The following is a 25,571-nucleotide window of genomic DNA, read 5'->3' on the forward strand; positions in this document are numbered from 1 at the left end:
TCATATTATAATCATGTGTTTTCTGTTAATGTGTCTATTTTCAACGGACTCATCAGCTGATAAAGGTAAAGTAGAAGTAACCTACATGATGCTAAACATAAAAAAAAATCATGTAAGTAACTTATTTACTCTACAGTAGTAACATTTTCTACTTGCCGTGCTCAATTTATGAACTGTATTATTAACCCGCCTCTTTAATATGAAATGAGTGTGTGTAGGATCCTCTGACTGATGGAGGACAGTGTAAAGTCAGGCGGTCTCCACACAGCTTTTGGAAACATACTGTACCTTATTAATCTGGCGACTGCTGCTGAGCTGGTTGCATAATAAATCTGCAAATAATCTGTGCAACATAAAACCTGATGGCTGCACTGAGTCTGAGGACACAGAGGTGCAGTTATTCCAAAGAACCAGAAGAATGCAGTGACGTTTCATTCAGTCACAGCTGATCGTCCTCTGCTGTTTGTCCTGTGTGTGTGTGTGTGTGTGTGTGTGTGTGTGTGTGTGTGTGTGTGTGAGGTGGAAAAAAACCGAGAGCTTACAAAACGGGGAGGAGCGTGAGAGAGGAGGAGGAGGAGGAGAGGGAGACAGAGACAGAGACAGAGACGCCGTCCTCCTCCTGTGTCGACTCTTCATCTGCTTAGACGTGATTTAACTCAGATTATTTAGTCCGTTGATCTTACGATGTCCAGATAGTGAGGAAGGGGAGGATAAGTCCAGCTGTTAGCTTGTTAGCTACTTATACCGGCTACATGGCCAGCTAGCACAGCGAAGCTAACTGTCGTTAGCTTTGCCCGGAGACCCCGGCGAAGTGAAGAGCCGAGGAGGGGGAATGGCAAGAGTTGACTCGGAAACCTTTTCAGAAGAAACAACGACTAACCAGACTAAACGAGCCCCCTTTTTATTCATCTGTTTGATTCACCGGTAAGCACCAGTTTTATCAGATTTATATCAAGTTAACAGCGGTTTGTAAAGTTAGCGCTAGCTTGCGGGCTAGTCCCAGTTAGCCAGCACTGTTGTTTTTGTTTTGTTTTTTTTTTTTTACAAAAGCTAACAAGTCGGCGTGGCAATTGTTGACAATCACTTTCGATATAGCTGTTGAATGACTAACCTGTATATTTGGGCATATTTTAAATGTGTGACTCGGTTAAAACGGTTTGATATGAGCGCTACAAAAACTCCGAAGCTAACAGAATGATGAGAAAAGTGTGCACAAACCCAGAATGAAGGATGATTAGCTGCTCCTTCTGAACACATCCTGAAGTAACTCTCTTATTTTAACGTGTCTTTAAAGTTGCTGACTGATCCTGAAGCATGACGGTAATGATGTGTAAATTGCAGTAGTGCTCCCTGTAGCTGTGTGTGTGTTGTTTAAAGGAGAGGAGAGGACACTTTGTGTTCTCCCGTCTGTCCCAGCCCGGTTATTATTAGGCTGCCAGCCCTGATCCTTCTCCCGTAAGTAGTGCCGCTGGGACGGTAGCTCACACACCCTTTCCTTGCAGGCATGTTCCCATCACTGCATAGCTGGAGTTACAGACGTGCCATAGCACGCCGAGCAGAGACACACAAAACACAACACATGAAGTCCCAAATTACACGCCTGGGTTTTGTGTTTACATCAGATTTGATTGTCCTTTTTTTTTTTTTATCAGACTTGTTCTGATGCTGCCTGGCATGCAGGATTATAATGGCAAAATCCTGATATTTAGATGTTTTTCCTGTCTCTGGGTAAAGAGTAGTATTAAAGAGAGGCAGTCACCGTGGATGAGTGTTTAAAACCACATCCAGCTCAGCCTGAAGTCCGTTCGGGCAACATCAGCAGCCACGTGTTCGTCTTGATGTCCTTTTTTTAAGACGGGTACTGATTGAAAGGTTGACCTGACATCACATCACCTCCTCAGAGTCTGTGGTTATTTTGATGAAATCCACTCAAATTGTCCCTTTTCTCACAGCCTGGTTATCGATGGCGTGCTGTTGTGTCTTTAATGTGCCTCAGTGCTCTTTGTGAGTACACACACACATGCAACGCTAGAGCATTTTGTTTTTAAAAATGCCCACTTCATGATGTTTGTGACTGGAAACAGGCAGACTAAAGATAGGATAGAATATACTTTATTAATCCCTTTGGGATAGGTCCTGTTGTTGGAGCACAGTTATCTATGTAAAACAGACTAATAAAGGTAAGTGCACATCCGCACTGAGGCTTGGGTTCAGCTTCCATTGATGAAATTGACATCACGCACACCCGTGTGTTTCTGGAAAGTGCAGCGCTGGCATAACACACTAGCAGAGTTCCTGCACATTTACAGAACAACGCTATTTTGTTGTCTTCTTTTTAGAGTGGTAAAGGAGAAACAGAATTATTTTTTGAAAGCTTAATGCAGGCCAGAGTTTCACAAGTGTTGCCACTAAAACTAGCAATCCTAGCAATCCTAGGGTCAAACTGGAGCACTAAGCTTTTATATTATGTATTCAAAAAGAACATTACTCAGTCTCACTTTGGTCTCTGGCCTCTGAATGTGCCGTTTAGACTACAAAGAAAGAACAGAAACTGGCATTTGTATCATTGTATGTTGTGTGTAGCTGTGACCTCAGCTTCTGCGTAGACTGCAGCTGAAGTTATATCCCCAGTAGTTTGCAGTGAAAACCCATTGCAGTGGTTCAGTTCTGTAATAAACGAGCAGGAAATGCTGCATCCATTGATCAGCCGGGTCCTCGGTCACAGCTCAGGAGAGCTGCTTTCTGCAGCCCCGTCACTGTTCACTGTACACTGTACACACACACACAAGCACTAGGCAGCATTCCAGCATTCAGCCAACACACACCTTTACTTAATCACACACTGAGTCTCCTGTTATAAGGCCAGATGCAGCTTGTAGTTTTGGCACTCTGTTATTGTGATGATGAAGCCCTGCGTCTCGTACTCTGTGTTCTGACGGTTCTTTTTCCTCTGCTCAGGTTGTTGGTGTTACTGTAATTCCCATCATGGTGCAGAAGTACCAGTCACCTGTGCGGGTGTACAAACATCCCTTTGAGCTGGTGATGGCGGTAAGTGTCTCTACCTGTACTCACACTCAACTTTCTGCTCACATGAATATTGCATGCTGTAGATGCAGAGTTATGTAATGCTGGTGTGTGTGTGTGTGTGTGGGCGCTTCAGAGGTCACCTTCAGACGGCCATTTGAATTATATACCCTGCGTGTGATTGGCTCATGTCTTTTGAGTGCAGGCCGCTGTGCATGTGGGTTTGCTTCGTGTTCCTACATCATTACCACAGTTAATGTCTTTGATCATGCAAACAGTCTTTGAAGCAGAGCTGCTTGTGAACTCGCTGACAGCCGCCTTCAACGAGCACCACGGCGCTGAAAGCAGCTGATTAACCAGCCAGAATAATAACGGGTTGTGCCCCTGCAGCGTGAATCTCTTGTGTCATGCGGCCCACTAAATGACCAGCTCCCGCTTGCTTCCTGTCATCTTGAGGCTCACGATCTGTGCGTCGTTCACCGAGGTGTGGAACCCCTCGTGCTGTACATTCGCACACTCAGCGTCTGAATATACAGCGCGCCTGTGCCGTTGTGTCAAACACAGATTCCTCTACAGACTCAGGGACTGGTAGTCCACTTTGCAGTGTTAAAAATTCAGCACTGTGCAGGGCTTTTAGTGAGCGTCTGCCTCGCTGTACGCTTTCTTGCGCTCCAGAGCACGAGCGTCCGTCTTGCACAAGCTGTGGATTTACACGTTTGTCCCCCCTTTTTTTGGCACTCCTTTAAATGGCCTCCTCGGCAGTGTTCCTTCGGCCATGTGTATGTTCTGGACTCGTTTCCCCTTTTTAGTGCCTACTTTTGTAAAGAGTTGCAATCCTAGTCTGTTGCAGCTGCAGTGTCTTGACACTTTTGGAACATTACACATTTTCAGGCATATTTTTGACGTGAGATCTGCTTAAAAATAAATTTATACAACAGTGAAAGGCTGGTTTACTCAGTCAGGTTTGATTTTGGCTACTGTTTCTCTCTTTACTATGCCATTAATGCATTCACGCTCTCCTGCACCGATTACACAGTCGACTATTTGCAGCCATTCTGATGAGCAGAAGATTCTCATAACTTCAGCAATTTTATACACACAGAATTCCCGCTTATTAGCTGATTAAATGTACACTGGTATCAGTATTCCTTCCTTTAACGTGTCATGTGCTGTTTTAGTACATCACAATCTTGACAGGTGCTGTTTTCTTTAAATGGAAATCAGCTTTCAACACATGCAGGAAGACTAAATCTCCTTAGCACAGGCTGGATTGAGCAGCGGGCAAACAGATGGCTATAAATAGAGAGCTGGTACCTACACCTGGGTCTACACACATACAGCCAGAGGGTGGGTGGGGGTGGGGTAAACCTGCATGATTTGTAAGCTGGAGATGACCCACCTCGTGGGCTTTTTGTAGATGGGACAGGCTTACTTTTGGAAAACTAATGGAGTGTGTTTTGAAACTAGGGCAGACAAGGATATTAAAAAGTTGGGCTATAAGGCAATGCTTGGCATAAAGATTAAGACACAATATGGTCAGAATCTGTGTTTAATTTGTGAGTTTATAAGTGGAAAAAACTGTCCAGTGGTCTGAAGCAGAGGCTCGGTGCGTTTGGATTCTCTTCTCTGCAGTATTTCTGCAGACACTGCAGAGCAGACTTAATGGTGCGTCACAACACTTGCTGGCTCTTTTTTTTTTTTTTTTTTTTTTTAGTAAAAACCCAGTGAAACCTCTCCCTTCTCACTTCCTCTATACCATAGTGTCTTGTCACCATTGCAGCATATCAGTATAGCAACATCCTGGCTTTGTGGGGAACACACAGCGCTGATAGCGTGTACTGGTTGTGTACTAACGACAGTCAGCTTGTCAAGATTGCTTTCATTTTTCAGGGTGTGTGTGTGTTTGTGTGTGTGTGTACAGTTTACATATTTGCAGGGTAGATTCAGATGATATGAGTATTACTTCTTTCAGCCTTGTTATTCTTCCCTCCAGTTCTCCGTTAGAGGCTTATGAAATATTTGTCAGTTGTGGCTTCTCCCTTTCGCCTGTCGAAGGATTATATTTGACACTTTGCTTTGAGGAATTTGGTGTTCTCTCTCTCTCTCTCTCTCTCTGCCTTTGACTCTGTTGTTTGGATACCATCAGTTGTACACTAAAGTCCAAGGCTCTACATTCCTTCACTGAAAATGAATTCCTTTTAGTCCAGATGAAATCCAGCCGCTCCTCACTTGGCCTTGAAGAGACTCTCGGCTGACAGGTGCTATGAAAGTCTTTCAGCCTCTGTTGTACGCCGTTAGGCTTCAATGTTGTGAGTCACGCTTGAGTCACACAGGTGCCCATCAGCTGTTTTCGTTCTGTGGCATTTGCTGTACCTAATTTGAACATTGTGTTGACGCCTTTTTTTCAGATCTGACACACCTGCTTTAGAAAACAGGGCAAATGTGTCTAATGGTTAATTATTTAAAAATGAACTACCCTCATTATCCCGAGAGTTCTGTCCATTGGTGCTGGCAGAGTCTGTTTAAACTGCCCAAAAGCACCCAAACTCCACTGTGGGTTAGTGTTGACCCTGATCCTCATCACCGTACAAACCTTTTTTCATTAGTTTGTTGTTGTTTTAGGCTTCAGAACCTTTTTTGTGCACCGCAGCAGTCCCTTGTTTCTGCTCCTGCTGTATCTCAATAACAGGAAATGTAGTCGATGCTGTTGTTGCCATTATCGCAGCAGTCCAGTCTCAGAGCCTCTAGTCTATCCTCGGGGAGTCACAGTGGAATGTCAAAAGCACAACACAATACCCTGCTCGCTGTTGTTTCAGGCCTGCAGGGACGACTGCTTCTAGAACACATACACAGATGAAGAATGACTTCAGTAACCAAAAGAGACGTAAAAACCTGGCTGACACTAGAATAACCCTAACTTGATGGTAGTGTAGTTGAGCTTACAAGACAACATCCCTGAAGCCTCCGATTAAAACGCTTGTTGCAGAGAGAGAGAGGGAGAGAACAGCGAGTGAATCCAGGCCTATCGTTTGCCTAACCTGCTCCCTGGAAACGTATGGGTCTGTAGCTAATCCACCAGGACAAGGCACTCTGGTTCTGCTTCTTTCCCAGTAGAGTTTCTGCAGTTCAGGGTACAGGATGTGCCACGTTAGCACAATGCCGGCGGGAGCCATAGATGACGAGGGACATTTCCTTACTTAGTGACCGGTGACTATGAGCGGGAAGAAGCAGAAGCAGACACAGTGTACTGTAAACTGAACAATTACACGGCAACAGACATGTGAGATACAGAAATGCAGAAAAACCTTGTTACTAGAAACACAAATTGTAAAGAAACCATAGAGCAGAAAATTAAAGGATGAGGAAATGAACAGAAATACCAGAGTGGCTGTGTAAATGTTTGTCTCCATCCATACGCTGCCATTTTCTTGCTTTGCTCTTCCTGTTCTTCTGCTTCAAACCTATAGCTGGCTTGTGTTTCTCTAACATCTCTCAACAACTCATGTGAGATGGGCTCTGAGTGTCTATTTTGCCAGTTAGTTGGCGAAATAACAGCAAACTGTGAAAGCTACAGTGCTTGACAGTTGTTTTTTTTCCCCAAAGATCGAAATAATAATGATAATAATATAACAAGTTGATTATTTGCAGTGTGAACTACCTTTAGCTCCTACAGTTATATGTGGGTCATCTCTGGCACGTTTTTCCAGATGTCGACTTGCATTGTTTCGTGAGTGCTTACTGCCGCGCCACTGTTCCTAAACTTGGCTCATCCTGCTGTCCCCCTTCTCTGTCTAGCCTGGCTCAGCGTAGAGCGGCTCTGCCAGGGTTACGTCCCGTCCCACCATGTCCTGACCCACATACGGTCAGGTCTGGTTTAGGCTTTTACAGCCCAATTCTCTGGTGGAGAAGCATCCCGCAGGCTTTAAACTCTATTGTTTTAATCCGTCTTTGAGCTGGTGGCTTGTCTGTTTCATAGATCGCTTAATGGTCTCTCATCTATTTATACAAGCAAAGCTTCACCTGGGTGTCAGACTCAGTTTAAGGGAGAAATTGGGGCGTTTTATAAATTCATACTTCATGTGTTTTTTTTGTCACGGTGACACATTTCCCTTGAAAAATGGAGCAGAGAGAAATGAAACCTGATTACACCTCATTCATGGTGGTTATTCAGACAGACTTCCTCAAGGGAATTAATGATTTCAAGAAGGATGTTTAGTAAGCCTCCTAATGTCTGCTCATTCAGCTATTTAAGTACGCTTTTATCATCAGTCTGTCCCAGCATTGCACTTGTCTCTTCTGATTGAGAGAATTTTCATCCACTCCTCTGAATCAGCCCGTCAGAGCTTTTCCTTGCAGTGTCTAATTCACTTACTGTGTTGGATGGCGTTTGCCAAAAAAACAATGAAGAGTTATGGCCCGCGTCGGGGACAGGAGCTTATCGTCCAGCGTGCTGCTTCAAACGGCATTAATGGGGCACTGTGCAGCTGCCGCCACGTGACTCCGGGAGCCTGTGAGAACGTTCTGGAGCTGATTTCATTCACTGATCGCCAGGGCGCTCATTCACCCTCTTTCCTGCTGCAAGGTCGAGATGCTGGCACAGCAACGCCCCCTCCCCCAGAATTTGTACGTTCATCTGTGTCTCAGAGACGCACAACTCTTACACAATGACCTTTTAGGGTATGTTACACTGCAGTCTGCTTACAGTGTGGCAGTGGATAGTGACTCAGACCAATGCGGCAGCTATGTGACGTTCGAAAGATGAGTACAGTATACAGTGACAGTCTGTGTGTGTGTGTGGATGCCGGCTGCCGTGTTTTTCTGATAACATGAGCGGGCTGTCTAGTTCTTGTCTCTCACTTAAACATGCATGTTTAAATATTTAGTAATGCTAAATAAGCCTGCTTTTGAGGCCAAAATGTTCATCTTTTCAGAGGTCGTTCAACCTTTCCTGAAGTAAATTTCATGCTCAGGAAGCTGCAGCAGCTTTCACCGATCCCATTCATGAGGTTCGTCTCTGTAAATAAAACAGCTGAATCCTGTTGTAGCGGTGGCAGAATGAGCAGCAGCAGCAGTGAATATGCTTTGCCAGCACCTCTCTCTTTTCCTTTTACTGTAAAGCTAGATGGTAATAACGCTCCAGTTTCTTGCCCATGAGGAAGCTATATTCAAAAACAGTGTGGTAAACAGTACTGCAGTCACACTGCAGTGAAGCTGATGCTATGAGGCCCGTTTTGGCATCCTGGTGTACTGGCAGGTGTGTGTCGATTAGCTGTCTTGCCTCTAGATGCTGCCACCTTTTTAAATAAAGTTTGTTTTTTCATAAACACGGTCAGCGGTTGCCATTATGCCAGTTGTGTTTGAACTTGTGAATAAGCAAATTCATCATAAATGCAGGGTGTCATATGGCACCCTAATCTGAAAGGGAGCACTTGTCTGGTCAGTTTATGCTAAGCTTGACACAAACATACATTATTTATAGTTAGTATACAGGAGTAGGATTTGATAAAATGGTGTTTCACGCTCACAAAAAAGTGCACAGAAGTTACATTTTTTTTGGAACATCATTGTTTCAGCAGTTTGTGTTTTTAATGAGGTCACAAAGTTTGATAGAGTAAGCCAAAAATGCACACAGCTGAGCATTTCGTGTTCTTCCCTGATGACTTTTTGATAGCAGACAGATGGCCACCCTGCTGCTTCCCATTTCCCCGTGCATGTGTATATGTATATCCAATCATGCATGCATAACTTGCAGATTAGCATGTTGCTCTGCCCACCAAATATTTAGGGCCTTACGTTTATGTAAGGTCTGCATACTTGGCAGTTTGTCCCCTCCTCTCTCTAAGTTGGCCGTTCCAGGCGGCTCTGCCGTTACAGTGCCCGCTGTAGCAGTGAGATCACTGGAAGGAGAGAAGTGGGTGGTATGGCAGGCAGAGACCAAAGGCTCTATTGTTATGTCTTTTTCAATCAGGAGCTTGTTCTCCCTCATATGTCTCATCAAGTCTACACTTGATGAGACAGGATTTTTGACCTGGATACATTTCATATAGTTACCTTGATTTGTACTGATGAGCCTTTTTTTTTTATCCCTTCGTTTCTCGGCAGCTTAAAACATTGTACAGCAAACACTGTATTTATTGAATTTATTCAAATAAAAGAGTGCTAGCCCTGTGCCAACACAAGAGGCTAGAAGCAGAGCATCTCTGTAGCAAAAGAAGCTGTTAAACTGGTTGCCCAACTTTGAGGAACAGGTGCAGGTAGGCTCCTGATACACTGCGGGATATTTTCCCAAGTGTGGTTTTAACCTATTCAGCCTCGCACGAGTGGTTCCCTGTACATATTTATTCACAAGGTAACCTGAGTCACAGTGACGTTAGTCCCAAAACCAGCCTCACATGACATCCTCCGCCTAGCCTACTAATAACATCCTCAAGTAAAGCTTTCTTACCGTTAATACAAGAAGACTTGCATGTTTTTGGGCCACAGACAGCTGAATGCTGTGGGCCGAGAGGCGGAGGAGTGTAGCCTAACGCCGGACTGAGATGACTGGATGTGGATGAAGAGTGACTGTTAGGCCCATATCTCCCAGCCCTACATCATAGTATCTAAACAGATGGCAGCAGGGTCTTGTGCATCAGGACCATTATTTTCAGATGCCGGTTGTGTGTCTGTGACAGCATGTCTCATGAATGGATGTGGACATTTTTTTGTCATTCTGTAGCACTGGCATTGTTCCCATGTGCAAGTAATAGCACTAATCTGTAGGCCTTGCAGTCTTTCAGACATGATGTGGACAAGGCCCAGCAAAAGTATGAATATGTGACAGGCCTAGTGCATGATTTCAGCCCCTGTAATGACGTTCTCTGACAGGTCAAGGCCCAGGATTGCCTGTGGTGGTGGGTGGGTGGGATGGATTTAATGATTTCTGCCACCAAACATGTACTAACTGACGTCACGCTGCAGCCACCGGCCGTCGGTCAAAGCCAGGTTTTGTTTGTGTCTTACGTCAAGGGTTGTGTGTGCTTGTTATACAGCATGAATTGGGTCTTTAAGAGGAAACACCCTGGAGCGGCTTCAAAGAGAGTCTGCAGTGTGGCAGGGCTCCTATCTGTTGTCTGACTGTGGGCCTCATTATCAGTGTGGTTGCATGTCTGAAAGACACTGATGGAAAGTTCTCGGGAAGTCCACACTGTATGTGTAAGTCATCCTGACGTATTGTTTGTTGAAAGGTAAAATACACTTTGCTGCGTATACACTGGAATAAAACCTGTCCAAGTGTTTTTTTCCCTTTTGTAAATTTCCTCTTAAGTAACACAACCAGGATCGTCTGCCGTGTCTCCGCCTTTGTGTGTTCTGTTTAGCTGGTATGTTTTGACATCAGCTCTAAGCCGTCCTCATCTTAATCTTAAAAGTGCCCCCGACCAAAATGTCCCCATTTTCCCAGCCGGCTGATAAAAATAGCAGAGCATGGCTTCTGGGTGGCGCCTCTTATTACACAACCATTTTTATAATCTCCAAAGAGGTGACACTGCTCCTAAGGAAGTCGGAAGTGTTCTCTGCTTAGTGTTCGCCCTAGAAGACCGACAGGCCAATGAGCCTGACCCAGAGCGGGTTGACCTGATCTCATGTTCAGGATTGATTAGACGAGGAAATGGCATCATCATCTGTGATCTAATGACATTTAGTCTTCTTTAATCTGGCAGCTATAGCACCAAAAACCAAGCAGCCGTGGGTTCTCATGGCTTCTTTGTAAACCTGGATACATGATTCATGCCTGCTGCAACAGCTACAATGGGTAGAAACTGTTGCAACAGCTTTGCCTGTGGGTAAGGTCGTCTCCCATTTAAATGCAGGTATTTTGTGTTATGCTGTAAACACTGTAGCTATTGACAGCTTCACTACTGTTGGCACACAAAGCAATACTGCTACTTAAGATTAAATGTTCTCAGCTGTATTGTCAGATCTTGAAAGCTGTACCAGGTCAGCCTCTCCCACAGCTAATGTTGACACTCCTCTGGTCATCAGAAGTTTTAGTTATGCAGTAAGAGTTCTATGGCTGCAGAGGTACAATCGTCGGTCAATCTGTGGTGATCGGCTGCTTGATGACCGCCTAAGAATAAAATAGGTTTTTCTTCTTTGCATAATTAGGTTCCTTTTCCTGAATTTGTTCGGGCTGCACTTGCAGCTAAATGCATTTAGTTGTTTCTTATGCTATAACCCTGATAATAGCTGGGCTGCCGGCCAGCGCTCTTGTTTTCTTGCCCAGTTTTACATTACACATATAAGCATGCACCGTGTAGCCCTTTGTGTCCTTACAATGAGTTGTGTGTGTCCCATTGGAACTCCGATTCCATGAATGTCTGTTCCTGAGAGGACTTATTTTTCCGTACCCGTGTCCTTATCCACGTAGCTTGTTGTGCCAAGAGGAAACCGTTTCCTGTGTTTGCAGGAAGGAGTTAAGGGACCATGTATTGTTTTCATATTTTCCCTCATTTGCTCTTGGAAAGCACATAAAATCTCCAGCCAAATTCCAGGAACTATTACTCATTTCTTGGCCAGCTGAGGTGTGTCTGAACATATTCTAGCGCCATAGAGCCTGAGGGCCGATGTTCTTGCTTGCGTTCTTATGCTTACGTCTTTACACACTTGGATTGATTTACTTCGGTTAAATGTTGTTCTATTGTATTGAATATTTACCGTTACAGAGTTTGGTTGATGTGTCATTGGTGCTTTACATTCTCAGAACGTGAATACAAGGCAGGTGAAGGTCTTTCATTTACCGGATGCTAACTCAAAGGTTATAGAGATCGTGGGTCAGCATCACGTCCTTCCAGTTATCAGCACCGTTTCTCCGTAGTAGAAAGTCTTATCTTAATGGACTGCTCTCACACACTTCAGCACTGTTTGCCATCATTAAATTGTAGGTCAATATAGACTTAAGTAATTATCTGGTTAAATGCCAAATGACCTGACTATTTTCTGAGTGTTTGCTTTTGGCTGTGTGTTTAGACGCAACCCTGCAGAACACTTTATGAGCACGTACAGCACATGGGCAACTGCAGCTGGTTGTGCTATATAAATAAATTTGACATTGACTTGGCTTGAAGGCGTTAAAGGTAAATGTTTGTTACATCCTGTCAAAAGTCAGTTTACACAACCTAGATGAGCTGTAGTGTGAAGGTTTGTTAACCCTATGCAGCTTTCTGTGTGTGTTGTTTTTTACTCCTGTCACAGGTTTAGTTAAGGTGACATGTTTTGTTTTCACTGCAGTATAAAGTCCTGTACCTTCATGAAAACTTCAAAATCATGGCTATGATTAGAGAGAACTCGAACATTAACAACACAGTGGAAAAAATACAAGCATAATTTAAATAAACCGTATCAGTGTTACAGTTGAGTCAATCACTTTGTTTTCAGGAAAGACCTGGTATCGTTCATGACCTTCTGTTCCTGTTTTTAATATTTAAACGGTACTTTCAGTGAAGAACTGTCTGTGTCTATCTTCTCAAGAAGTAAACAATCATGTGAGGTCACCGTGTGTTCCTGTTAGTGGTTTCACTCTATGATGTCAACCCAATACAGCCCATTGTTAAGATGAAACACAGCGGTGTTTTTGAAGACAGATGAGTTTGTTGTTGACGTGTGGTCGTTTTTAATAGGCCAAACTGATGTTTACTGTCAGAGCGGTTGTGCTGACAGCAGTACAAAATCCGTACGCCCAGTGTTCCAGAGCATCAGGGCTGAAAAACAGAGCTCAGCATTCACTCGGTCAGTGGACAGTGGGCAGCTGAGTGCATCTGTGTAGTCCTTGCAGGGGTTGGTATGCCAGGAGCGGCATGAACCTACTGACTGCCTACTCCCAACACAAAACAGAACAACACACTAAACAGCGCATTTCAAGTGCCTCTGGATACAACAAACGTGAGGCTGGCTTTTGTTGAATTTTGAGCTCAGTCTGATTTCTGTTCTGATCCTTTTTGTTTTCATGGTTTTTATGGCTCCTGTCTCTGCTTCACCAGCACAAACAAGTCTTATAAGCAGTACTTGCACTTTCAGTTTATCACAACAGTCTCAGATACTTTCGAACACACTGTACATTTCTAGCTTCTGTCTATGGAAAAACAACCACTGATACTATTGAGCTGCTGCATTCCTCACATTGTTGTGTTTCCTTTAGCTTTATTTATGCCTGCTTCCTTGTTACTGACTTCTTCCATGTATGCTCAGGAGAGGTAGGTTACAGGATGGAAATTCACACTATGTTTTAAATGATGAGGAAGTTCCTGGTTGGCAGGAGACGTGACATAAGAGTCTTAGACTAGCTCAGTGTTATGACTAACTCTGGACGTCTCAAGTACAAATTATCATGCACATCACTCGGCGTATTGTACATTCCTTGTTAATCCTGCTGTTTATGCAGCCACACCAATCGGATCCAAGATGGGAAAATAACAGTGATTAGAAGATGAAGGAATGGGCGTACCAGCCAGGCTTGGTTGCGTAACACCTGGCCGCCCTTTCTAACAAGTTTGCCTGTGTTTTGCATTATGCGACATTATGCATATTATTCTGAGACACAGGGTCGTCCTTAAGGCACAGAGCTGGCTATTGTGCGTTGAGCCCTTTTGTTGTGAAGCAATCGGGGGGAAAAAAGTGCTGCAGTTTGGGTCTGGGCCATTCTTTGCCGTGGCTTAGCTCGATCGAGGAGTTTGGAATGGAGCAAAGTTGAAGGAGCTTTTGTTTGGCCTCTCACTTGTTTGCAGCACAGAGCTCTTCTCTACCCACCTATTTAAATTCTTCAGGCCTTCACAGCTCAGCGCACGTGTTCTTAAAGAATACGTGAAGTGTTTTCTGATGGCTTTTATGTAAGCAGGCAATACAAGAGCCATTGTGCCTGAATTTATCCTGAGCCTTTTAATCATATTTATTGAAACAAACATTGGCAGCTTTGCAACTCTCTAAAGCACAACAAATCAAGAAAGTGTTTCGTGTTTTCGTTTTTAGTGATAATTTAAAGGAAAGAGGAAAAAAAACATTTCAAGTAGCTGCATAATACAACATTGTCCACAGTAAAATGTCATCAAGTTACCAATCCTAGACGATGTTATCACGAGGTTACAATGGATTTATTAAGATTTCTTTTGACTGTTCACTCTGATGAAACTTTAAACCCCCCAAAAAATCTTTAGTAGTTTAAAAACAGCCTGTTTTTTTTTTCTTTCAGGCTTATGAGCGCCGGTTCCCCACCTGTCACCTCATCCCCATGTTCGTGGCAAGTGACGTGGTGGACGAAGACATCGCCGAGGATGGATCCATCCACAGAGTGGAGCGCCGCTGTGCCCTGGATGTGGACGCCCCACGGCTGCTCAAAAGGGTATGCTGCAGCACTGTGATGTCTAATCATTGCTTTGAGAATATGTCATTAGCTGACAAGAAGTTTATTGTTAGGAAAATAATGATCATGTTTAACCATTCAAAACGTGACTCATTGTGTGTGTGTGGTTTACAGATTGCTGGTGTCGACTACGTTTACTTCATCCAGAAAAACACACTGAACCGCAAGGAGAGGACTCTGCACATCGAGTCCCACAATGAGACCTTCTCTAACAGGATTGTTGTCCATGAGACCTGCTGCTATTCGGTTAGTTGGTCATGTTAGACTCATGTAGACAAACAAACACAGTCCCGTTCCACGAGGCAGTGACTGGCACACCCATGTTAATGTTTGTGCTTCCTTTGAAACACAACTCCACCCTGCTTTCCTGCAGAGAGCCACGTTCAGACGAGCTCGCAGCCCGTTTCTACCATTGACAGTAAAAACTATGGACAGAGCTTCCGTGACGTCACCCGTTTGTTTCCTAAGAGCCGTTCTGAGGCTCGGTGGGAGGTTCCAGGACGTTGATGACCGCCGCCATGTTGGCAGCGTCACGTCCGCCAAAACTCCGAATATGGACAAAGAGGGGGAGCACGAGCGGGGTTTAGGGGGGCGGGCGATCGTGGAAGCAGGAAACTCACGCTGTGATACGTCAACTGTCTGTCACTCAAGCGGCAACGCCCATAATTAGGCGTAATTTTAAGTCCGAATACAATTGAAACGAGTGAGTTGTAAAAAAATTCACCCCCCCTACAATTGACACTAGAAGAGAACCTATCATCTGAGACCAGAGTGGTTTTTTGTACCAGGCTGTAAACATGTTCTTTTCTGCTGTGAAGTCGGCCATTTTAACATGGGAGTCTATGGGAAATTACTCGCTTTTGGAGCCAGCCCCCAGTGGTTGCAGCGTGAATTACAAGTTTTGACACTTCCGCATGGGCTTCAACTTTGAGCCCCGAAGGTTGCCGCTTGGTTTCTACTCATCTCTCGGCCTTATTCCCCCCCGCTCTCTCTCTGAATTGTTAAGTCCACTGTATTTTTTTTGTCCTCTTCCTCCACCACCCCCCCTCTCTCTTTGGTTCTCTGCATGTTTGACTCCAGATCTGTTCATTCATGAATGGATGTGCTCTGAGTTAATGAGGTCAAGCATATCGTTTTAGCCTCCAACCAACTAGAGTGCTAATTTTAGGTCCAAGGCTGCACGGAGGTTCTTACTGTGTGTTTTAGCATGCTGTGCTAACAGTAACCAGGCTGGACAGCTCCATTAGACTGAGCTAATGGACCGCGGTTGAAATACGTTGGTAGTCAATGTTAACAAAGCTTCCAGTGCTGATGATGTAGCCGTAGTACAAAGTGATGTCAGACTTTTGTTATAACTTCTGTAGAATATGCTCCAAAATGAGGAAATGCATTCGCCTCTCCTAACCTTTACACAGAACTGCCGAAGTGTGTGTGTGTGTGTGTGTGTGTGTGTTTCTAAGTTGGCATTCATTTCAGTGTGTAAAACGTTGGCTGATTTTACATGGACAGGCTGACACACATTCACTCCCACTCGCAGTGCACAGTGTGAAAATTGCGCTCTCTCTCTCTCATCGTCATCGTTTAGTGAAGCTGGGTGTGTGGTTACCATGGCAACACGGTCATCTCTCTTTTTTTTTTTCTGCATGTCTATACAGTATAATTTACAGTATGTGTCTGGTAACAGGTCCACCCAGAGAATGAGGAGTGGACGTGCTTCGAGCAGACCGCCAGTCTGGACATCAAGTCCTTCTTTGGGTTTGAGAGCACAGTGGAAAAAATTGCTATGAAGCAGTATGCCAGCAGTATCAAAAAGGTGTGTGTGTGTGTGTGTGTGTGTAACATTGTCAAATGAATATAATCTATAAAGCTAGATGTGTGTTACGTCTGTATCTTCACACTTGGTTTTCTTCACAGGGAAAAGAAATCATCGAGTACTACCTGAAGGAGCTGGAAGACGAAGGCATCACGTATGTGCCACGCTGGACTTCCTCCTCCCTTTCCCTGCCTCTCCCTAGGCCAACTAGCCTCTCTACCAGCCCACCTGTCCTCCCCGAACTTGCCATCACACCTGCCGTTTCCATCCCACTGCCCACCGATGCCAAGGACAGTGCTTCGCAGGACGCCAAGCAGGACAGCAGCGCGCTTCAGGCCGACAGCCTAGCAGAGATTCTGGCGGGTACACCTGAAGGTCTGTTCAAACAGATGAAACTGCCATAGAAATGACTGTGATGACAAAACTAAATCTTAATTTATGCTGGAGGAATTGTAAGCAGTTTGGGGACCACACACATGCACATCTTCTGGGATTGCAACTTATTAGAACCATTTTGTTAAGGTATTAGAGCCACGTTATGTTAAATTACCACTGGATCCAAAGCGCTACACCATAGGGGGGATTCCAGGGGAAGGCTTTGGAAAGACAGAAATTAGCTTGATACAGATCCCTTCTATTGGTGGCAAGGAAAATGATAACTCTTTGTCGCCTCAAGCCCTGACCTCCCACCCTCCATCGATGGTGAGAGAGAGATTAAAATGGTATATTGGGGTATATTGCACTGAAGAATGGACCTTTGACTCTGCGGGCCCTTGTCATTTATTTTTCTGTGTGACACACAGGGGTAGACAAAAGGTCACAAAAAGCGGGGGGTAAATACAGTATATTATGTATATTATGTGTTTGTCATGTGTCACTTTTCCCTGTAATGTGAAATACTCATTTTAAAGGAGATACATGGGATGCTGGCTAAAAAAAAATGGTTTCTTAAAGGGAATGGCTCACCGGCCAAGATGCTAGTCCCTGTTGTTTTGTTCGTTGTTATGCCTGAGATCAATTGGGTTTTTTTTCTACATCAGTTTTAATAAAAAAAAAGTGTTAAAAAAAAAAAAAAGAAATGACTGTGATGGATAGTTGAACAAGAGAAACATGTATGTGCCAGTAAATGGAACAAGAAGAACAGAACATTGTTTACTGTGTAAAGATAAAATAAATGTGTTTACTAACCTCAGTGGACCACATTTCTTGGAGAATCAGATTAAATGTGTTTGAGTAAACGGTGCTGATGAGTGATTTTTGTATTTTTTCTGTGTTTCAGACAAGCTTGACGCCGACTATATCAAACGTTACCTGGGGGATCTGACCCCCTTGCAGGAGAGCTGTCTGATCAGACTTCGTAAATGGCTTCAGGAGACACACAAGGGAAAGGTAACGTTAATGTGTATCTTTTTAAAACGTGCGATAAAAGAGTTACTGTAACGACATCCTCAGTTGAACAGAAATATTGATGCTGCGATACAATTGATTACATCAATTGTTTCCATTCAGATCCCTAAAGACGAGCACATCCTGCGTTTCTTGCGGGCGAGAGACTTTAACATGGATAAGGCGCGGGAGATCTTGTGCCAGTCTCTGACCTGGAGGAAGCAGCACCAGGTGGACTACCTGCTGGAAACCTGGAGCTCTCCACAGGTCCTTCAGGACTACTACACCGGCGGCTGGCACCACCATGATCGAGGTATGTGTTTATTTTCAGCCACACCCCCAGTGATATACGAGCAAAGTGAACAATGTGCACACTTGTTGCCTGCTGTTAAGTTGGTGAAGCTCTCTTGTTACAGTCACATGTTTACAGACACTTACTTCCATCTCTTCAGAGGACGTTTTAGCAGCAGTGTGGCTGGAACAGATTGCATTTTAAGCAACTGAAATAATGATTCACACAGTGACATTCTTCATGTGGGTGCCTGCTTTGAATTCCATATTTACAGAAAGTGATAGCAGCATAAATTATATTTGGCATTTATGTTCCCACACCAGAGTACATTTTATCTCTTCGGGTAAATATCTCTTTAAATATTTGTTTCCTTCCATCAGACGGGCGTCCTTTATACATCCTGAGGCTGGGCCAGATGGACACCAAAGGGCTGGTGCGCGCTCTCGGAGAGGAGTCTCTGCTCAGACATGTAGGTAACACAGGCTGCAGTGCAGTTCAATCAGGCTCCTGTGAGGGTTGATGGACGTTTGTAGGTCAGGGCGGTTTTGGCTGGATTACAAGTTAACGTCCAGTGGCATGTCCGGGGAGGTGCATTAACACCATGTATCACGACATGTATAAATAGACTGTCTATTGATAATGTCCACAAGTGTTGACATGTAGACTTTGTGTCATTTCAGGTGCTGTCGATCAATGAAGAGGGTCTGAGACGCTGTGAGGAGAACACCAAGGTGTTTGGTCGACCCATCAGGTAAACGCTCAAAAACAATATAAGAACTAGCTTTTCTCTGTGTTTCTGAGGGAAAAAATCAACACAATAAGTAGAAGCTTGTGGTCATAGACGAATAGAAACGCAGGATTAAGTGGAATTAAGTGAAATTAGTCCTTTTCCCCCAAGCTGCATTAAAGCATGCAAGCTATTTGGATATAGTTCAGTGGCTGTAGCCTGGACACAGGTGCACACACGGGGGAGTCCAGAGGAGAGTTATCTTCCCCCGAAATGGAAAGAATGCGCGAGGCTCGTCTCTGAGTGCACTCGTTAAGATGTGAGATTGAGGGGACGTAGATGGTTTCTGTCATCTGTCAGGCCTCTCCAGCAGAAGGAGGTGGCTAGGATAAGAGCCTCGCAGGAAGGCATGTGAACTATGAGTGGCTGTCACGTCACTTACAGAAGGAAAAGGACGGGTAGTGGAAAGGGTGGATGGATTCAGAATTAGCGAGTGTTGCCCTGACCACTTAAGCTTCACTTCAGGGTGACAGGTGCTAAGTGGTCGGAAGGAGGCTGCTGTGTGTGTGTGTTGGTGCATGGGTTTATCCACACACTAATCCTGTCACTTCCTTTATTTTTTTTAAGCTGCTGGACATGTCTGGTAGATCTGGAGGGGCTAAACATGCGTCACCTGTGGAGGCCAGGAGTCAAGGCGCTGCTGAGGATCATCGAGGTTGTGGAGGCGAATTATCCTGAGACTCTGGGACGGCTGCTGATCTTGAGGGCGCCAAGAGTCTTCCCTGTTCTTTGGACTCTGGTGAGGGGAAACCATTAATGCGGTGCCATTCACTTACAGTACAGTAATATGCTGGGTTACACTGCACAAAGACATGTGTCCTCTCTCTGCTTGTAGCCATGAGAGGTGCTGTTACACTCCCCTCTGATAGAATTAGAGCTGTAGATTCAGACATTTTCGCCTCATGTCCACATCCTCCTCTGCCCACAGGTGAGTCCATTCATTGATGAAAACACCCGCAAGAAGTTCCTGATCTATGCAGGGAATGACTACCAGGGTCCTGGAGGTCTTGTGGACTACATAGATAAAGAGATCATTCCTGACTTCCTGGGGGGAGAGTGCATGGTGAGTGTGAGACCTTAGAAGCTTTGTAGGACGTCGTTTGAGAACATAAACACGACACATTGAGATCTCCTTCACTGACCCAGTTTTGTGTGTCTGTGCATCCTTTTTCTCTGCAGTGTGAGGTACCAGAAGGCGGCCTCGTTCCCAAGTCAATGTACCGCACGCCCGAGGAGATGGAGAACGAGGATGTCCGCCTGTGGACCGAGACAATCTATCAAAGCGCCAGCATCTTTAAGGGAGCACCACATGAGGTGAGGCTGAACATATGGCACCGATGTGAGTGGATAAAGCTGGGAGCAGTGTGAGTATGTAGGGCAGGACAGAGTCCGAGTCTCTGATGGGTGTTTTTGTTGCACATGCTGCCATCTAGTGGTCGTAACTTGTTAAGGTTCAAGGTGGTTGCTGGAGTTGGGACACATGTGGCGTGGCTTTTAATCTGCCTGCAGTAACACACTGTTCGTGCCATGTTACATCATTTGCACCAGAAGGACAGATGTATGGTCACGCACAATCACGCTTCTTGGAATTGTTTTGATCTCATGTTAATGAGCCGATAACCTCACAAACAGATGTGCACTGCCTTCCCAGCAAATGATTTCTTTATTTCATGTGTCTCTGCTGTCTTTATGGAGCGCCGCAGACATTTATTTCTGCTGTTTTCTACTCTTTTTTTTTTTTCCAGCTACTGATCGAGATCATCGACGCCTCTTCGGTTATCACCTGGGACTTTGATGTGTGCAAAGGCGATGTGGTTTTCAACATCTACCACTCGAAACGGGCCCCGCAGCCACCTCGTAAAGACCCCCTGGGAGCCCATGGCATCACCTCACCTGGAGGCAACAACGTCCAGCTCATCGACAAGTCCTGGACGCTGGGTCAGGATTACAGCATGGTGGAGTCCCCGCTCACCTGCAAGGAGGGGGAGAGCGTGCAGGTAAGGGTGCACAATAACCTCTGTTTTATGGGTTTTATTCACTGCTGATCGCTGACGAGCCTCCTCTCTCCGCAGGGTTCTCATATAACGCGCTGGCCAGGTTTTTACATCCTGCAGTGGAAGTTCCACAACATGCCGGCCTGCTCTGCCACCAACCTGCCCCGTGTGGACGACGTGCTGGCCACCCTGCAGGTCTCCTCACACAAGTGTAAAGTCATGTACTACACTGAGGTGTTGGGCTCTGAGGACTTCAGGTTGGTAATGGAAGTGAATGTGTTTCAGTGACATATCATACGTGTGTGTCCTCATTTAAGGAGTTTTGTTGCCAGGATGTTTTGATTTGTGATGTTTTGATTTCAGACATTATTCCTGCTCATTTTTCTTGTCTTCTTTCAGTTTTCCCTCCCTACAACCTACCACATAGCGCCACCTATGACATTTAGATTAAACCTGTGATGTTGCTCTTATAAAATGCCCTGAAAGCATCATCAGTGTTTAGGACCAAAGGTTGAAGTGAGGATGCTTCCCTCCCTCAGAGACGCCTTTAATCCAGCTTTTTTTTTCCTGTCCAATCCACTCCTGTTCTATCGCTCACACTGCCCTCCTCCTCCTCCTCCTCCACCTCCTGCTGCTCTGTCTTCTTCCTGTGAAGAACGGCTTGCTGTGATGTGCAGAGTTTGTAAGTGGCTCAGTGTTTGCCCCCTTTCTTTTTGTAGCACAGGCCCATCGCTGCTTTTGGCCCCTCCTCCTTAGCAGTCACGCTTTGAGGCAGCAAAGAGATGCTCGTTTGCATCTGTTCTTGCTTCTGACTTGTTAGCATTTGCTAACAGGACGCTGTTGCTTTGTTCACACTGAAGAAAGAGTCTGCAGTGTAACTCCACTCTAATCCCTTGCTGGCTGTAGGCACCCCGCTCGCTTGACTAACAAAATCAGGCTTCGTTGGATCAAGTCCAACTGCACAGAATATATCGCAAAATGTCAATACAAAGGCATTCGTTTGGCTTTTCTCTTGGTTTTTCCTGCACTTCTCCGTTTGTACCAGTACTACCAATCAAACTCACTTTGCTCTCGGTACATACACACAGTGTGTTTCAGCTGCAGGAACCACCAGGTCCAGCTCCAAGTCCAGGGCTGCAGGAAAGGGAAAAATAAAAAAAAAACTTATTACTAATACTACAGTAATACTACGTCACCTTGTTAAGCCTGTGTTGTTCCTGCAAATGATAGCGCCACCTTGTGTCAAACCTGCATTCCTGCGGTTGAAAAACACCTTTTGTTTCCTTGTGTTTTACTTCTGACAAACAAACCTAAAATCATCATATAACTAGTGATATATATAACACCATGTTTAGGTCATTTGTTGACACATTTAATTAAAATTTAAACTTCTGTTTCTTTAACCTTGAACTAAAGCAAGTAAATAAATAAATAGTTTTACTTTTTTTTTTTCTTACCATGTCCGTCAGCCTCAAAACAAACACAACAAGTTGTGATCTCACTCTGAACTTCAGCAGGAACCACTTTCCTCTGAGATGTAGCTCACACACCTTCACTCACATCTTAAAGTGACAGTTCACACTAGAATCAAAGGAACTGCTGTCGCTCTATTGTTGTTTTTCTAGAGTTTGGGAGATTCAGGCCTGGGACTACATGCCACTGTGGCTTGTGACAAAAACAAAATACAATTTGAAAAACTAGTAATAACAGATAATGACGTCTTTAACAAGAAATCATGACCTAGAGTTAGCACAAAGAGCAGCTGAGCCGGGTGTAATGCTCCCTGCTTCAGACGTTAAATGTTGATTTTTGGATGAACTGTCCCTTTATTATAGACACTGATAGTTTTACATTTGTTTCTAAGTGATGGACTGTTGGATGTGGCAGCTTTTGGCAGAGCCTGAGCGCTGTGTGTGTCTCAGAGTGAGTCTCCCTCCTGTAGGTCTGATCTGGCTGCATGGTCCTGCATCATAAAGCACGGGTTTCACACACACACACACACGCAGCTTCTGGCAGACTGGTGTTGCTCAGGTGTGTCACGTGTGAGGCGTGCATCTGCTCACATGCTCACTGGATGTCTTTGTGTCTCTTCCCTCAGGGGTTCGATGACCAGCCTGGAGTCGAGCCACAGCGGCTTCTCTCAGCTCAGTGCTGCCACCACCTCCTCCAACCAGTCCCAGTCCAGCTCCATGATCTCCAGGTAGAACGAGATGACTTCAGCCCCCAGGATCCCCCCGTCTTCCCCCTCTCCAACATGGAAGCCAACTCCTTCCCCCTCCCACCCTCCATCGTCTTTGGACTCTGTTCCTCTTGCACAGCCTGTCTCTATGGAACTGATGCATGCTTGCACAAACAGAAGACAAAGAATTCAAGAATTCTGAGGCAAAAAGAAAAAAAAAACTTCAATTTAAAGGGCTGATTTTTGCACAAAGGTCATATATTTTTCGTGCCCGGCACGTCTGCTGGGCGGCAGTTTGAATCAGACCAGTAACAGAATGTTTGTTTGCATCACGTCTCAGAAAAGTTATATATATATATAAAAACAGAGGTCGGGAGGTGAACGGAAGCAATATTTTTCTCATCATGGGAGCTGTGGGACCGGATGGAGACACTCGAGGCGCTGTTACATATATGCAGCTACATGTGTTGATGAGACTGGATGAGCTGTTACACACAACAAACATGGATGTTTGACATGCAAATATTGACAGTGTTTGCCATGTTGTTACAGGAAGGGGTTTGTTTCTGGCGGGATGTTTATAGGTCAAATGTGGGCGGGCGGGGTTAAACGATTAGATCTGGGTCAAATATCACCTGAAAACAACGTGGAGAGGAAACTTTAGCTCCTCCTGACTCCACCCGTCTGCATGACGAGGGCTCCATCACACCCTGATGTGTTTGGATATTTGACCCAGGTCTGATTCTTAGCGAGGTAATCCCCAAGAAGCAATAAGACGAGTTTGACTTTCTACTGTGTGAAATGTTTCTATTTATCATCGTGTGGAGGTTGATGGGTGCTGACTACCCTTTTTGTTCCGTGCAGGCAGACAGACAGACGGGCAAACTGAGCCAACTCCCATTGTGTAGCACCATCACTTCCTGTGTGTGTCCGTCAACATTTTTCGGTCAAGAGAGAAACAAACATTAGTGTTTTCTCCTGACGTATTTTGAAGTCCATGAAAGATTCAGTAACTTGCATTGACTACAGTCTGTTGGCTCTCTGTCTGCACAGTTAAGGAACTCCAGAAATCAAGTTGTCAAGGAGATGCCTTGTCCACTGATTGGTGAATGTGCTACTGATTGGCTAGCGATCGCTAACCAATGAAATGCCTGTATTTGGGAAGGGTTGCTGTCATTCTCTGACCTTGTTTTTTTTTTTTTTTCCAAGAGTGGTGTAGATTTCAGTGTGCATCAGGGACGAATGTTTCAGTGTGATTATCATTTGACATCATTGATACTGTACATGTGTGTACTTGATGGGTGAGGCTGGGTGAGGCAGTGTGGTGTGTGTTACTGCATGCTCATGCGGTGATCAGGTTTACGGATCTTCTTATTTAAGGATTAAAATATAGCCATTTTAAGAGCCATGTGTCAATAAATACCATTTTAGCCTTCGTAAGCATCACTTAGAAAAACAAAAAAAAAAAAATTCTTCGAGGTCACCACTGTAATAGATGAGCGATTGTGAACTGAATGAACATTTCATAATGCAACACATCCATGCAACAGTTTTTTTTTTATATATATATAGGTATGTATGACTCCTTTGCAGAGGATCACTGTTGCCAAGAGTCGTCCGGTGCTGTTGCCATGGTTACTCAGCACAGCTGGCAGCAAAATGAATAAATAGATAAATATATAAGAGAGTGATAATACTTTTTTTTTTTTTTTTTTTTTTTTTTTTTGCTTGTTTTTAAATCATTAAAATGGTCAACATGGTGTCTACATGTCCGGAAGCTGAGAATGGCCGTCTTTGCAAAAAATGTTTTTCATGCCGTTTACTCTCTGAGCTAATGATGGAGAACTGGAACATCTGGTTACAGCCTTTTAATATATATCGATGACGGAATCTAAAACTGGACACAACATCAATGCATAGATGATATTGTTTAAAAATGGGTCAAAGATGAGAAGTCAATGTCTTTATTTCTCTCCAGCAGCTGTTTGAATGGCAGCTAACGTCAGTGAGATTTACAAGCACACCCCACATTAGAATCAGACGTAAATGACCCTGTAGTTTTCTTATTGTGATAACAGAACAACCTCAGAGGCAGCACAAGAATCTCCTGATAGCCGAATAATTCTCCTGATCTCCGTAACGACGTGGAAAAATATGTGCGGACGGCTGTTTTTGGCTTCCATTTAAAAACAAAAATGTCATTAACTGCAATAACATGAAATGCTTTACTGAGAAAAAGGACCTCCTCAGACAGAACGAGGGCTATAAGTGTGAAGAATGAATGTTCGCTGTAGAGGCAGGAAAAAAAAAGTGTGTAAGCTCCTTCTGACTCTGATAACTTGTTGTTGTTTCTCCACCTTTTTGAAGCATCTGTAAGACCACCTAACTTACTGTACTCCACCCGGGTGTTTCTTCTGTGTCCTCTTCAAGTCTCGTACATTTCCTCTTACCTCTCTCTGCTCTGTGTACACTCCATTTACTCACATAGTGAAGCATAAGAGATTCTGTTCAGTGTTCCAGACTGCATAAACCTTCCTGCTGTCGGCCGTCTCCTGCCTCTCTGACTTCAGCTCCTGCAGCGTGGACTCTTCTCATCGACCTAACGAGGGCTATAACTGTTTTGTCTCCATCTCTGCTTCCCTCTCTGACATCGTTGCATATCTTCTCTTTATTAACCTTGATGTGAGAAATTATGTAAAAAGTT

General features: G+C 44.5%; 1 protein-coding gene across 3 annotated transcripts; it reads left to right on the forward strand.

Moving 5' to 3' along the window:
• The first annotated feature begins 438 nt into the window (after positions 1-438).
• Positions 439-24,816, forward strand: si:dkey-237i9.1 (SEC14-like protein 1). Of its 3 annotated transcripts, XM_028400388.1 has the most exons (17): positions 439-924; positions 2,959-3,048; positions 14,246-14,395; positions 14,531-14,662; positions 16,101-16,229; positions 16,331-16,604; positions 17,509-17,618; positions 17,739-17,928; positions 18,288-18,376; positions 18,588-18,658; positions 19,262-19,433; positions 19,623-19,757; positions 19,874-20,008; positions 20,440-20,691; positions 20,767-20,945; positions 21,344-21,370; positions 22,787-24,816. In XM_028400388.1, exons 2-17 carry the CDS (start codon positions 2,986-2,988, stop codon positions 22,890-22,892), a joined length of 2,214 nt encoding a protein of 737 aa, XP_028256189.1. In that variant the 5' UTR covers positions 439-924; positions 2,959-2,985; the 3' UTR covers positions 22,893-24,816. The 3 variants fall into 3 exon arrangements, with proteins under 3 accessions (XP_028256189.1, XP_028256201.1, XP_028256195.1); XM_028400400.1 differs by lacking the exons at positions 21,344-21,370; positions 22,787-24,816 and adding an exon at positions 21,088-21,326; XM_028400394.1 differs by lacking the exon at positions 21,344-21,370 and having other exon boundaries at positions 440-924.
• Positions 24,817-25,571: the final 755 nt, after the last annotated feature.

This window comes from Parambassis ranga, chromosome 1 (assembly GCF_900634625.1).
Source record: "Parambassis ranga chromosome 1, fParRan2.1, whole genome shotgun sequence".
Taxonomy (NCBI): domain Eukaryota; kingdom Metazoa; phylum Chordata; class Actinopteri; family Ambassidae; genus Parambassis; species Parambassis ranga.